This window comes from Chinchilla lanigera, unplaced genomic scaffold (genome assembly GCF_000276665.1).
Source record: "Chinchilla lanigera isolate Chin_1 unplaced genomic scaffold, ChiLan1.0 scaffold00051, whole genome shotgun sequence".
In the NCBI taxonomy this organism is placed as follows: Eukaryota; Metazoa; Chordata; class Mammalia; order Rodentia; family Chinchillidae; genus Chinchilla; species Chinchilla lanigera.
Genome location: NW_004955452.1, coordinates 6,645,645 through 6,658,853, shown reverse-complemented (window position 1 = coordinate 6,658,853; position 13,209 = coordinate 6,645,645). Strand labels below are relative to the sequence as shown.

Here is a 13,209-nt window from a genome sequence, read left to right as displayed (position 1 = left end):
GCCACCTCTGGTGTGTGTGTGTGTGTGAGAGTGTGTATTTTCCACTGGAGTTAGAAGGGCAATTAACAGCCACTGACGATGGGGCGATAGAGCTGGGCTCAGCCCGGTGGGCTTGGAGGGCAGGAGGCTCCCGGCTGGAGATTCAGGCTGGGGGACACAAGGCCCGAGTCCCACGTGTGCCCACCGCAGGAAGGGCGTGTGCGGGCTGGGGGACGGGCTGTCTTGCGCCAGGCGGGAAGGGAGCACAGGCTGAATGCTGATGCTGCCTCCCAACATCTGGCCGGCATCTTGTCTGCCTCTCAGGCCCAAGCAACTTACCTTAAATAGAACGATTTACAATGGAATCCGATAAAAGGTTCAGGCTGCTGCACGCCCCCTCTCCTGCCTGGAGAAGGCAGGGGGGCTGGGTTTAAAATCTGACCCAAAAAAGTGACCTACCCAGGAAGCAACGGTTGTTCGGAGCACAGCTGCTGCGGGTAACTGTCCCTGGGGGTGATTTATGAGCAGACACCCAATTCCGGGCCCAGCAGACACAGCGGGGTGGCCCTCGGGAGAGGGGTGGGAGCAGGGTTGGTGACCGTGGGTCACGCCTGCTGTGCCGGGAGACCGTCACCCACTGGCATCCCAGGAGAGGGGGCAGAAGTTTTGAATTGTCAGCAACTGCTGCGCCAGCCACACTGAGCTCATCGTTGGAGGTGGGGATGCAGGGGAGGGGGCGCGGGGCCTGATCGCCCCGCAGAGCCCCTCCGCCCCACCCTCCTGCTCAGGCCTGTGTTTAGTCAGCACTTGGCTGCCCGAGGCCGGTGACTGACAGGCAGCCAGACGCCCGCCCTGGCAGAAGACAAAATGGTGGTGTCGGGAGCCGCCCTTGCTAGGGAATTGGAGGGAAGGAATGTGGTTCTGGGAAGCAAAACGCCTGTGCTGGGATTCTGGCAATACCACTTGGGAGCCGTGACCCTGTGCATGTCTCTTCACCTCTTTGGGCTGGTCCTGGGAATGCACATTGGTTGAGCGCCCACTACCTGCCAAAGGCTGCATGTGCTTCAGAGTGTGAAGAGTCAGGGGTCCTCAGTTTCACACAAGAGAAAAACGCGGAGGTCTGAGATCACATCGCCCGCTGGCCAGAAGCAGCCCGTGCCTTGTCCACTATTCGATTCACGCAGCTTAACAGCCTTCATCTCTCCCCTCGGTCCTTCCCGTGGTAGGGGCCTGTGCGGGTGTCTGTGGCCTCAGCCCCTGGTGCCTGGTTTTACAGAAGCAGTAACAGGTGGGGGTTACTTTTGCTCTTTGAAACCAAGCAAACTCCACTGCAGGCCTTAGACTTTGGGAGGGGAAGTAGCCTTCGCCCGCAGCTACCTGGGAACAAAGCAAACTCCAGAGTCGTGGGCTAGGGCTTCACACAGACTCACCCTACCCAGTACACACTCCAGTGGATGCTCATTTATGCATATTTGTGTGCACATGCGGTGTGTGTGAGTGGCACGCTACCCAGGCTCAGGGACACATTGTGCACAGACACTGCTCTTGTGTAAACAAGGACACAAATCAGCATACAGTTACAGGAACACATAATTGCAGGCAAACCTCACACAAAGTCCTCCAGCCGCCCCTCCCTGCTCGCTGCCTCCGCCAGTTGCTCACTGCCCCCTCCTGGCCGCCCGGTGGCCAGGGCAACCTGGCACCATTTCCTGAAGTTCTGTGGGAGGTGGTTGGCAGCCAGCTCCCTCCAGTCTAGGGTTAGGAGCAGCTTTAAGTGCTTCCCTAAAGCCCCAGGGGTTGGGGGTCTGGAGGGGGATTGTAAATTTAAGGACAGAACACCCTTTAATGTCCCAGGGAATTTTTCAAAGAATTTTAGGTCTTGTGTGAGGAGTGCAGGTGGGATATGGGGCACAGATACCGGCTCCAGCCAGCAGCCACCCGTGGGCCGCGCAGGGAGCCCTGCGCGCGTGTGCTTGTGCTGTCACACACCTCACGGAAAACCAGACTTGCCTGAGGTTAAAGGCAGACTCTTTTCACTCCACCTTGCTGTTCCTTCTCTAGGCCTTGGCTTTCTCAACCTGTTGAGCAGGGAGTTGGCACGACGACGGGAGGGGCCCCTCCACCCTAGCGTCTCACCATCTTGGGAGCTGACACCACACTCACACATGTATGTCTGAGTAGAGCACAACCAGGAATGTGGCTGTGGACTCTTCGGGACAGATGTGGAAAGACTGCCAATAAGGCCTTTTATTCTTTACAGATGAAGACATAAGACACAGAAAGGCACAGCAACTTGCCCAGAGTAACCCAGTAAGCTAGCAGTAGACGTGGAAGTAAAAATCTTTCTCATACCCCAGATAACAAAATATCTGGGCTTGGGCCCAGAGCCGAGGGGACGAGCTATAAGGGCTAACACCAGGGCCTCTGCTCCTCGGTCTGCCGAGACCTCTTGCAGTCTCTGTGGCTGCCTGAAGGCTTGGGAGTTGCCCAGAGGAGATCCAGGCCTGGGCATTCAACAGGGCTAGGGATATAGCTCAGTGGCATAAGTGCCTGCTTGGCGGCACAAGGTCCTGTGTTTGATTCCCAGTACCAGAAAAAAAAAAGGCAACTTAGCACCTGGATGGACTCTTCCACTTCCTAGCCCCACCGACAGACTGAGAAAACACCCAGCTTGCTTGTTTATTTTTGTGAGTGTGTGTGTGGTATCAGGGATTGAATTCAGGGCCCTCACACTGAGCTACACTCATAGCCCTTTTAATCTTTTTTTTGTTTGTTTTTGTTTTTGTTTTTCTCCGGTACCGGGAACCGAACTCACAACCTTGCGCTTGCCAGGCAGGCGCTTTGCCGCTGAGCTAAATCCCCAGCCCCTCATAGCCCTTTTAAATTTTTTAAATACTGAGACAAGATTTCCCTTGGTTGCTCAGCTGCCAGGCTGAACTCAAATCCTCCTGCCTCAGCCTCCCAGAGTGCTGGGACTATGGCATATACCACTACACCTGGCTACCTCCACTTGCTTTTATACAAAGCCGAAAGCAGACTAAAGGGGCTTCTCCCAAGCCCGTGGCCACCTAGTGGCTCATTCATCAAGATATGTACATACATGAGTGATGAATACATGTGTCTGGACTGCATGTGTGTGCACTCACACCTGTGGAAGTGTTTGTGCATGCCTACAAGGACACCTAGGGTATCCATAGGCATGTATAGCATGTATGTTGATGTGTTTGCAAGTGTGTACACATGTGACCACGCATGTGTGGTTGTGTTTGTGTGTGGTGTTCTTTTTCCATTTATTTATTTGATACTGAGGATTGAGGCTTGTACATGATTAAGCATTTGCTGTGCCACTGGAGCGCCTCTAGCCCCTGTGTGTGTCCGGTTGTCTGACAGATGACTTAGTGCACATGTAAGATTTTGCTTGAGTACATGCCTGGGGTGTCCACTGAGTGTGTTTGGGTATGTGCAAATGCTCGTGTGCACTGGTGTGTGGAGGGGTGAAACATGGCCACACGAGTGGTGAGTGTGCATGTGTGCATGCAGGAACAGCTTTCTGTGGCAGTACACATGAATCATAGCAATGTCTCCCTTCCCAGGAGAGCGTGATGGCAGTGTCCCCCCAAACCTGGTGTATGGGGTGCTTTGCCTGACTCCACAGCACCCGCACCCTCCCCCCATGTGCACACAATTCCCTAGACCCACGTTGCTCGGCCAATTTGCAGCCTCATTCTCCCAGCTCCCCAGAAGGCCTGCAGCAAAGTCAAGGGACTGGTGGCCAATTAGTGAAGGGGTTAATCAAGGATCTGGGGACCCCGGGGGGTGGGAAGCTGAAGGCGGCTGTGGCCTTGGCAGGAACTTGAGCTGTCTCTCTGTCATGAGGCTGGGGGAGGGGAAAGAGGGATGGGAGGCTGAGCCAGCCTGTTGGTGCTGGAAATCTATGGTTGGCAGGTGGATTCATGATTGCTAAGTACTGACAACAGCAGGGAGCATGTGTGCGCGTGTGTATACTGTGTGGGCAACGGCATGTGCATGTGTGCAGGTCCCTGAAGATGGGCCTGCATGCAGCCGTGTATACATGACTATGGATACCACTTGTGCAGGTTTGTAGCTGTGTATATGTGGGTGTGCAATGGTATGCAGATGGGTTTGCTTATGCAAGCATGTCTGGGTTGGTGTGCAAGTGTGAGTCTGTATAACGTATGTAAGAGCATGCACAAACATTTAAGTATGTGTTCCAGCATGCACTCATGTGCACATAAAGTTGATGTCTGTGTACACATGTGTGACAATATACCTGTGGGCATGAATGTACATGCAGTAGCGTGCAGATGTATCTGGGTCTACATGCATGTCTGTGTTGTCTGAACAGCCCCCACTGACCCCACATGTGTGTGCCTGTGTGTCCCCACATGCACGTGCCCTTGTGCTCACAGGTCTCAGCATGAAAGGAGCTGAGGGTATGGGGCTGGCAGGCTCCAGGCTCCAGGAGGGAATCTGACAGACGAGCCTTGCCGCAGCCCCCGGCCCCGGGAGCCTGTTTTCCAGCCTGCAGAAGCTGCGAGCCCGTGAACTCATCTTATATTAATAGCTGCTGTCTCCACACTTATTGCAGGGAGAGGCGGTCATGGCCCCGGTGGGGGCTTGGAGCTTGGGGCTGCTCCACCTCACCACGCAGGACCAGAGGAGAAGGGAGGGGGACAGACCCCAGTCCCATCCCAGGGCTTAGCCCTGTGGGAAAGGAGCCCTGCCTCCCCCAATTCAGGGATCCTGCTGCCCAGCTGCTTCTCCTGGGCCTCTCGCTGGGTGGGATCAGGCATCAGGGTTGGAAAGCTGGCAGAGGCCAAGAGAGGCTACCCCTCCCCAAACACACACACACACACACACACACACACACACACACACACACTCTGCACATGACATGCAGAGTAGCCCTGGGCTGAGCACCAAAGAAGTCTGAGGCTGAAGGAGACATAGCTGCAGAATGTGGGGGGACAAGAGAGTTTGCCCGCAGGGGCCCTCATGTTAATCTGAGATAAAAGACATGACCCTGCTCCCAGAGGTCTCTGCCTAAGGCAAGGGGCACAACCCAGGTCTCAGAGGTCTTGGTCTGGGTTGGGGAGACATGACCTTGTATTCAGGAGCCCCTTGTTCTGAGCAAAGACAAAGCAATCTGCTTTTAGGAGCCTTCAGTTTGAGGGGACAGTCATGTCCCTTCTCTTAGGGACCCTCAGTTGGAAAAGGGACACAGCCCTGCCTACAGCGGCCCCATACTGGAAGGCAAGACTTCTGTACACTCGATCACTCAAGGGAGCTGTAGGAAGCTGCATGGATGAATCACATCTTCACAGCCACAGTAGGGCTCAGCCAGGGGGGCTTCCTGGAGGAAGCATGTGGCAGAGTATAGAGGTGAAAGAGCTATGTCTGCAGCTCACTGCACACAAGGCTCCCCCACATGACTCAGACCCACTGCAAAACCACCCTGAGACAGACAGCGGGAGATCCTCATCTCAGACAAAGTGGCAAGCAGAAGAAGGTCCCTGCTTGGACTGTGATGCTGGAATCTGGGATGAGGGACAAAGGATCCAGTGGCACCCCGCTGGAATGGGTACCTGGCCCCCTGTTCTGGACCCTAGTCAGGACTCCAGGAGCACGAGGAAGGCAGCAGGGAGACCCTTCCTTGGATCACCCCTCCAAAGGCCTGGATATAACCTGGAGAACCCTAGCTTTTCCCCAGCCTGTGTACAGGCCTTCTTGCGTTTCTGAGCCGTTGCTGGAACCCACTCCCTCAGCCAGGAAAGACACAGATTTGGAACCAGATGACCTGGGTTCAAATCCCAGCTCAACTCCTAAGTGTATGACTTTGGGTAGTAGACACGCGTCACCTTTCAGGGAGGCCTTTCGAGTACCGTCACTTAAAAATTACTCATCTATTCTTTATTCTTCCCTACTTCATTGTCCTCTGAGGACTTACCATCAACACTACACTTAGTGAAAAACCTTTCTGTTTATTTGCTGTTTCCTCCTGCTACACATTAAGCTGTCCAGAAGGACATCAGTGAGTGGATGAAGGCCCATTATTCTCAGAGCCTCAGCCACTTCCTTCAAAAAGTAGGGAAGGAGATAGCACCTGTCTGAAGGTGATGGTGTGTGAAATGTCTGGCCCACAGCCGGGCCTGAAGAAGCTTAGGAGAAGGTCTCTTCCTAGGGAAGGTGGGCAGAAAGGGTAAAGCTCAGCCCGACTTGGTGGAGTGGGGTCCCCCCACTTTATCCCTGGGCTTGTTGACACGTCCATCCCCAAAACAGCTGCATCCTCCCCTGGCACAGGTGAGTGAGCTTGAGCAAATAGCTTCTCCTCTTTGGGCCTCAGTCTCCCCGTCTGTGTGATAACAGGTTGGGTGGGAAATGCTCCAAGGACTCCTCTGGTTTCAGGGGCCCAACTGTAAAGCCTGGGAGGCTGGGAGCTGGGATAATCAGAGCTTCCTCTTAAGCCACACCCCACACATGCCTGTCCTTGCCTGTTCAAACACAAGCCTTCTGGGGCCCACCTGCCCTCCCAGAGACCAAACTCAGGTCCCCAAATGCACACTGTTACAACCACTCACCTCTGTATGGGAAATAAGCTTTTCCACAATGACCAGCCCGCATCTAACCACCTCTCAAACGTGGGCCATTGGCCCCGGGATAGAAATCAGAAGTAGAATGTCCTAAGCCCTGGTCCTGAGAAAGAAGGAAATGAAAGATCTTTGCCCAGGACACAGAACACAGATTCTGGAAATAGATGTTCTTAGTTTGAATACTGACTCATTTCCTGGGTATACAATTTTAAGCCAATCGCTAATCCTTTTTCAGCCTCAGTTTCCTCATCTGTAAAGTGCAGATGATACTATATGGACACTTGCTAGCATAGGGAGGTGACTCACACAGCACCCTCAGCCCAGTGTCCAGCTGATAGCACCCACCATTAGAAGGAAGAGTTATTATTGGTACGAAGGAAACTGACATGCTGTTAGCACAATCTTCATGCGAGAGCCCCAAACTGGCCAATGTGGGTAGAAGGGCCCAGCACCCCAGGGGAAGATGAGATCTGTGTCAGGTGGTACCTCGGTCTGACCAGAGTGACACTGACATCCTGGGGTAGGAGGGTTAGCCACGCTGTATCCTGGGTCCCCAGCTCTGCGAATCCCCTCTCAGCTCCCCCTAGTCTGGCCTGACCTTCTCATTCTGAGCTTTTCCCCATCTGGCCCATTCTACAGCACATACACACACATAAGAACATTTATCACAAAATCATTTTTTATTGAGTTGGACTGGGGACAGGAACAGGGAATACACTGGGGGCCAGACCCCGGCTGGCAGAGGGGTGGGGTATTGGCTCTTGCCCCGCCTCCTCTAGGGCACCTCAAGGTGAGGCCTGGTTCCCCAGGCCATGGCTGTGGCGCTGGACACCAGGCTCGGGTGGAGTTGGGGTTTCTTTTCCTAGTCCCGGCTGCCTGGCCAGGATGCAGTTCCCCCAAACGGCCACCAGAGGACAGCCGGCCCCAGCGCAGAGGAATTCTCGGTTGCTCAGGTGATGGCTTCTTAAAAAAATAAAAAACCAGAGGCTGGTGTGTTCCCCCTGCAAACCCGAGGGGGGCGGGCCTGGGGAGAAGGCTCTGGTTTCTATGATCTCTTCGATTAAAAAATAAGCAAAAATAATAACAAAATACGTGATTTCTCTTTCTCCATTTCCCCCTTCCAGGAACTGAGGTCAGAAACGGGGGTGTTGGGGATTAGGGATACCCTGGTATGGCCTAGAATTCAAGGTGTGGATCTCTTTTTTCCCCTCACCACCCATAAAGAAATTTATAATAAATAAATAAATAAATAAATAAATAATAAATATATTTTCTTTGTATGTGCACACATATATATATATAGAGAGAGATAAATCTTCTATCTAGGCAACTAAGTGACTAACTTCTCTGACTCTTGAGCTCAGAAATTCAAAAATAAAGTGACATGGCCAAGGTCAAGTCTGAGGGAGGGGAAAGGTCAAGGATTTGGAATGGCACTGTAAAACTCCAGCATTCTGGAACTGCAGGCCAGCTGGCCTGTAGGACATTTCTGAGTGGAACCCTGACCAGCTGGAACATTCTGGAACCACAGAGCCAGCTGGGCCCCTACAGGGATCTTGAACAGAATCCTGAAACACCCAATGTCCTAGAACTCCAGAACCAGCTGGGTCTTGGGGGTGTTGGAGCTGGGGGTTTGAAACGAAGACCTGGAGGACCTAACGTTCTGGAATTCTGTCGTGATAGGGCGGCAGGGTCACCAGGAGGTCACTAGACATCACTGGGAGAGCGAGATCGGAAAGGGATCTTGGAAGAGGAACAGCAGCAGCAAACGGCCCACAGCACCTTCTGCACATCCTGGTTGCGGAAGGCATAGATGATGGGGTTGATCATGGAGTTGTAGGTGGCAGGGAGCAGGGTGAGATAGGTGTAGAGGCGTGGGGACTGGGCATCACCCAGCAGGCAATAGACGGTGAAGGGCAACCAGCAGGCAGCAAAGGCGCCAAGCACCACGGCCAGTGTGGCAATGCCCTTGCGGGTGGCCACGTAGTGGGAGGCAGGCAGCAGGTGCCGTTGGAGAGCAATCTGCTGGGCATGGCGGCAGACGATGCGGCAGATCTGGGCATAGAGCTGCAGCATGATGCCAAACACCATGAAGAAGGCAACGGCCAGGACCACCAGATGGTTCTTGGAGAGTGGCGACACCACACCGCACGTGGTCAGGCCATCCAGGCAGTTCCAGGCCAGCACAGGCAGCAGTCCCAGGCCCAGGGCGCCCCCCCACACGAGGGCCAGCATCACATAGGTCCGAGTCACCGTTGTCTCCGAGTAGTAGGTAAGGGCATTGTACAGGGAAAGGTAGCGGTCGACAGTGATGGCCAGCAGGCTGCCGATGCTGGCGGTAAAGGCCGTCACCAGCACGCCAACCAGCACCAGGCTCATCTCCGCCGAGCCAATGCAGAAGACAGCAGCAAAGTGCAGGACCAGGCCCAGGCCTGCCAGCAGGTCTGCCACAGCCAGGCTGCCCACCAGCAGGAACATGGGAGCGCGGAAGGCGGGAGTGCCGACGATGATCGCCACCACCAGTGCGTTCTCGCAGGACACCAGGGTGCCTGAGATGCACAGCACCACATCCCAGGCCGTGGGTGAGGGCAGTGATGCAGCCGAGCCTGTGGGCCCCTCTGCTTGGCCTACGCTGCTCAAATTCACACTCCCGGGGCCAGAGGAGAGCCAGGCCAGGGGGCTGCCTGCACCCCACATCATGGAACCTGCAGGAGAAAGGCCCTGTGAGATGCTGACGGGAGGCATTTGGAGGGGGCAAGGTGCCCTCAGCTGGTATTCCGACGCCACCCCCCACTAATTCATGCCCTGGCTCTTTTGGGGGTACCTTGGTTCTCTCCTGTGCCTGTAGGCCTCTCAATGGGAGTCTCATTCCCCAGGGATCCCTTCCACTCCTCTAGGTCCCACAGGCTTCTTTTTCCCACGTGTGTGATCAAACCAGATGAAGAGCTACCCTAAGTGAGGTGGGGACCACAGGATCCCCAGAAAGGCCAGCCCAGAAAGGCTCAAGAGTGGGGAGGGAAACGTCTAGAGACTGAGAGCAACGCTGCTCCCTCCCACTAGACAGGATGACTCGCTGTCTGAAGCTCCCCGACCCCTCACGATTCTCAGCACTGTCAGTCCCAGGCTCCGCCCCCAGGAAAAGCTCGTGAAGCGCGTGCCAGCCCCCGAAGAACATTCCTGAGGTAAAGCCTGGTAACTCCCCCCGCCAGCCTCTCTCGGACTTCTGTCCCCAGTGCACCCCTCTTTCTGTACCTCTCCCTGGGTCTCTATAACAGACACCCCCTGCTGGAGGCCTGGATCTCTGAAGCAGACTCCTCCTCCTGCTGGGACACCTGGACCTAGCGCCTGGCTCCGCCTCCTGCCTGGATATCCGAGTGTCCCTAAATGAGACACCTCCTGCTTCTCGGACACCTGGCTTCCTGCCCCAGACGCCTCCTGTCAGCTCAACCTCAGATGACCGTCCTTCCACCCAGGGCCTCGGGTCCCTGGAATGCTCACCCTTCTCCGGGTCACCCGACTCACAGCTCCAGCACCCAAACACTTAGGGCCACGCCTGCTAACCCAGAATCTGCTCAGACTCCCAGCCTCGACCTCCGACCCCGGCCAGCCGCAAGGAGTTTTCCACCCAACCAGTTCCCCAGCATCCTGCGTGCTCTCGCAGACACCTGGTGTCCGCGGCAAGGGCCGCTACTCACCGCTCAGGACCGGGCGTGACCGGGCCGCGGGGAAGCTCCACTCGGGTCCTGGCAGCGCAAGGTGTGCGAGGACCCCGAGAAGCCCCCGCGGCCTCGGGAGAAGCCGCGTGAGTCACCCCTCCCCGCCCCGCCCCCGGCCACCGGTTTGGTGACGTCTACAGCCAGTTGGCCAATGGGCGCGGCGCGCTGGGGCGCATCGCGCGTTCGGCGGCATAGTAATGAGGCATCGCACCTCCCGCTCCCCCATTCATAAAAAGCATCTCTGGCAGAGGCCCCGCCCCTCCCCACACGGCCCGCGCTGCCCTTGAAGCTGCGCCCTCTGCGGGCCGGGGGCTTTCCGGGGGCGCTGGTGGGAAAGCCTTGGAAAAGTCTCGGGGAGCCTACAGGAAATGCAGCTGGAAGAGCCGCGGGGGGACTTGAGTAGGCTGTGGGGTGATGGGACTCTCGGGTGGCAGGAATCTGGGAGACGGAGACCGAAGGATGGGGCAGAATGGGCGTCTCCGGGGAGGATGACGGGGTTGCCGAGGATGGGCTCTGAGGTGACGGGGACAGGATCTCGGGGCAGCAGGGAGGTGGGTGGCAGTGACGCGGGAGCATGGCGACAGGATCTTGGGGGATGGCAGGCGTGGGACACTGACGATAGAGGAGCGTAGGACTCCCAGGGCGACCATGGCAGTGTCAGGGCGACTCTGCACCGTGAGGGAGCTCGGGGATCCCAGGGTGGCAGAAGGTGGCAAAGGTGAAGGGGCTTCAGGTCACCAAGACCCTGACAAGTGCTGAGGTCGTGAGGTGACAGAGTCAATGAAGACTGTAGGGTCCCGGACTGAAGGTGCTGGTTGGTACTGGTGAGTGACCCCAGGGCAGGGAACATGCAGAGGGCCTGACAGACAGTGACCAGGCAGGTGATCTGCAGCCAGGACAGGTCCCGTGACGCTGGGGCAGGATGAGGAGTTTGGTGACGTCACTGAGTCAGTCCAATGGCGCCCGCACAGCGCGGGAGAAGGCCTGGCAAGATCTCAGACCTGAATTATTTATTCAAGGATCTGGAAGGGCAGCGGGGTGGGGTGGGGGCCACTTCCCTGAAGCGGCGGGAGCGGGAAGAACTTCGAAGCGCAAAGCCTGGTAACTCTGTCCTCAGGACAGGCTCCTCCTCCCCCAGCCTGGAATCTCAGGAACCCCGGTGGAGCAGGCCAGGAAGAAAGCTCCACCCCCTGCCCTAACCCTGTCTGCCCTTAAAACCAGGGAACCACCCCAGCAGATTCCACCAGATGTGTCCTGGACTCAGGGGTGGCTGCCCCTCCTCCCAGTGGCTCCAGCTTTGATCCTGGCTGGAATCACCCTGGCCTACGGGTCGGGGGTAGAGCGGTTGAGTTAGGGTTTGAAGAAAGCTGTGACTCCTTGCCCCATCCCTGCACCTTTACTCCCCCACAGTCAGGGTCCGCTGGGCACGTTGAGGGTTCAGATGTGGAGCAGGGGGAAGGCCAAGAGGCAGGGAACTTGGGAAGAGGAAAGGACTAGGACTGGGAAGGATGGTGCATTTTAGGTTGGGATGCCTAGCCAGGAGCAGACTAGATTCAAATCCCAATTCCTCTGTTCCCTAGCTGGGTGACTCTGGGGAATTATGCAGGCTGTGTCTGTTTTCCCTCTATAAAATAGGAATGAAGATGGGTGTGATGATGCATGCCTGTGATCCCAGCACTCAGGAGGTTGAAGCAGGAGGACTGCCAGGGGTTTGAAGTCAGCCTTGGCTACATAGCAAGACCCTGTCTTTAAAAGAGAGAGAGCCGGGCATGGTGGCACACACCTGTAATCCCAGCACTCAGCAGAACGAAGCAGGAGCATTATTGTGAGTTCGAGGCCAGCCTGGGCTACATAGCAAGAACCTGTCTAAAAAAAAAAAAAAAGAGTGCACTCACTCCAAGAGACCAAAGGAGACCATGTATTTTCATGTGTGTTCCCTCTCTCATATACCCAAACCGCCCATGCCAGGCTACAGCACAGTGCTTTTGACAATTCTACAAAGTTAAGGGACAGTTTCATAGGAAGCCTCAAAAATCCAAAGGACTTATTCCAAATCACATAGTAAATGGCAGAGCTGGGACCTGAAGCCAGGCAGGTCTATCTTTAACCACGCACCCTCTCTACCCAGAAGGAGCCGGTGAAGTTCTCTAGGGTTGACAAAAATGCAGTTCCCTAGGTGGCCACCAGATGGCTTGAGCCCTCGCCTCCAGGTGAGACAGCTTACCTTTTCTGTTTTCACAGCGCGAACTCCACAGGAGTTCTACAGGGAGAGGGGTGTGGGTGTGGGTGTGTGTGCATCTGTATGTAAGACACAGATAATCTCCACACTTGTCCAAAACCAAGGAGATGTGGGCATTGTCATGGCATGCATCCTTAGCAGACTCATTCATTTAACCAATATTCACTGACAATCACCTGGCCTTAGTTTTTGGTAAGTGCTAGAGAGATGATCTGGCTTTATTTCTGTGTTTCCAACATTAATTCACCAATATCCAACATTTATTGAGCATCTACTATTTGCCTGGCACAGAGGACACAGCAGTGAACAAAAATCCCTGCTGTCTTCAAGGAGTTTCCACTTTAATGGGGGAAGAGATGGACAATCTGCACAGAGATGCTTAATATGATCTCAAGTAGGAAGCCCTTGAGGGTCTCCAAGCCCATGGACCTAGACAAACACATACACAAACTGCCACAACATTGTGCAGTAGAGCGACTAATAAACATTTACTTGGCCCATATCATGCACAGGGAGTTCGCTAGGGAAGGGGATATACATGGTTCCTACCTTCCTGGAGCTTACTGCCTAGAAAACAAGCAGGTCGTTAGTTATACATTTGGTGCATGATTCAAAGGGAAGAGCAAGCTGGGTGTAGTGGCACACCCCTGTAATCCCAGCACTT

The 13,209-nt window shown here is 55.2% G+C and overlaps 1 protein-coding gene across 2 annotated transcripts; it reads right to left on the bottom strand.

Annotated features, from left to right (window-relative positions):
• Window positions 1-6,915: 6,915 nt before the first annotated feature.
• Window positions 6,916-10,384, bottom strand: Gpr3 (G protein-coupled receptor 3). 2 transcript variants are annotated; one of them, XM_005394907.2, is made up of 3 exons: window positions 10,286-10,384; window positions 8,373-9,295; window positions 6,916-7,553 (listed from the first exon to the last, which is right to left on the bottom strand). In XM_005394907.2, the coding sequence occupies exons 2-3, from the start codon at window positions 9,288-9,290 to the stop codon at window positions 7,224-7,226; spliced, it is 1,248 nt and encodes a 415-aa protein (XP_005394964.1). In that variant the 5' UTR covers window positions 9,291-9,295; window positions 10,286-10,384; the 3' UTR covers window positions 6,916-7,223. The 2 variants fall into 2 exon arrangements, with proteins under 2 accessions (XP_005394964.1, XP_005394965.1); XM_005394908.2 differs by having other exon boundaries at window positions 7,465-9,295.
• Window positions 10,385-13,209: the final 2,825 nt, after the last annotated feature.

What these genes read in the sequence shown, in the direction of transcription:
- Gpr3 (XM_005394907.2), bottom strand. Translation starts at nt 9,290, where the DNA reads ATGATGTGGGGTGCAGGCAGCCCCCTGGCCTGGCTCTCCTCTGGCCCC. An exon ending in GCAACCAGGATGTGCAGAAG is followed by an intron (nt 7,554 to 8,372) that starts GTGCTGTGGGCC and finishes TATTTTTTTAAG; the next exon opens with AAGCCATCACCTGAGCAACC.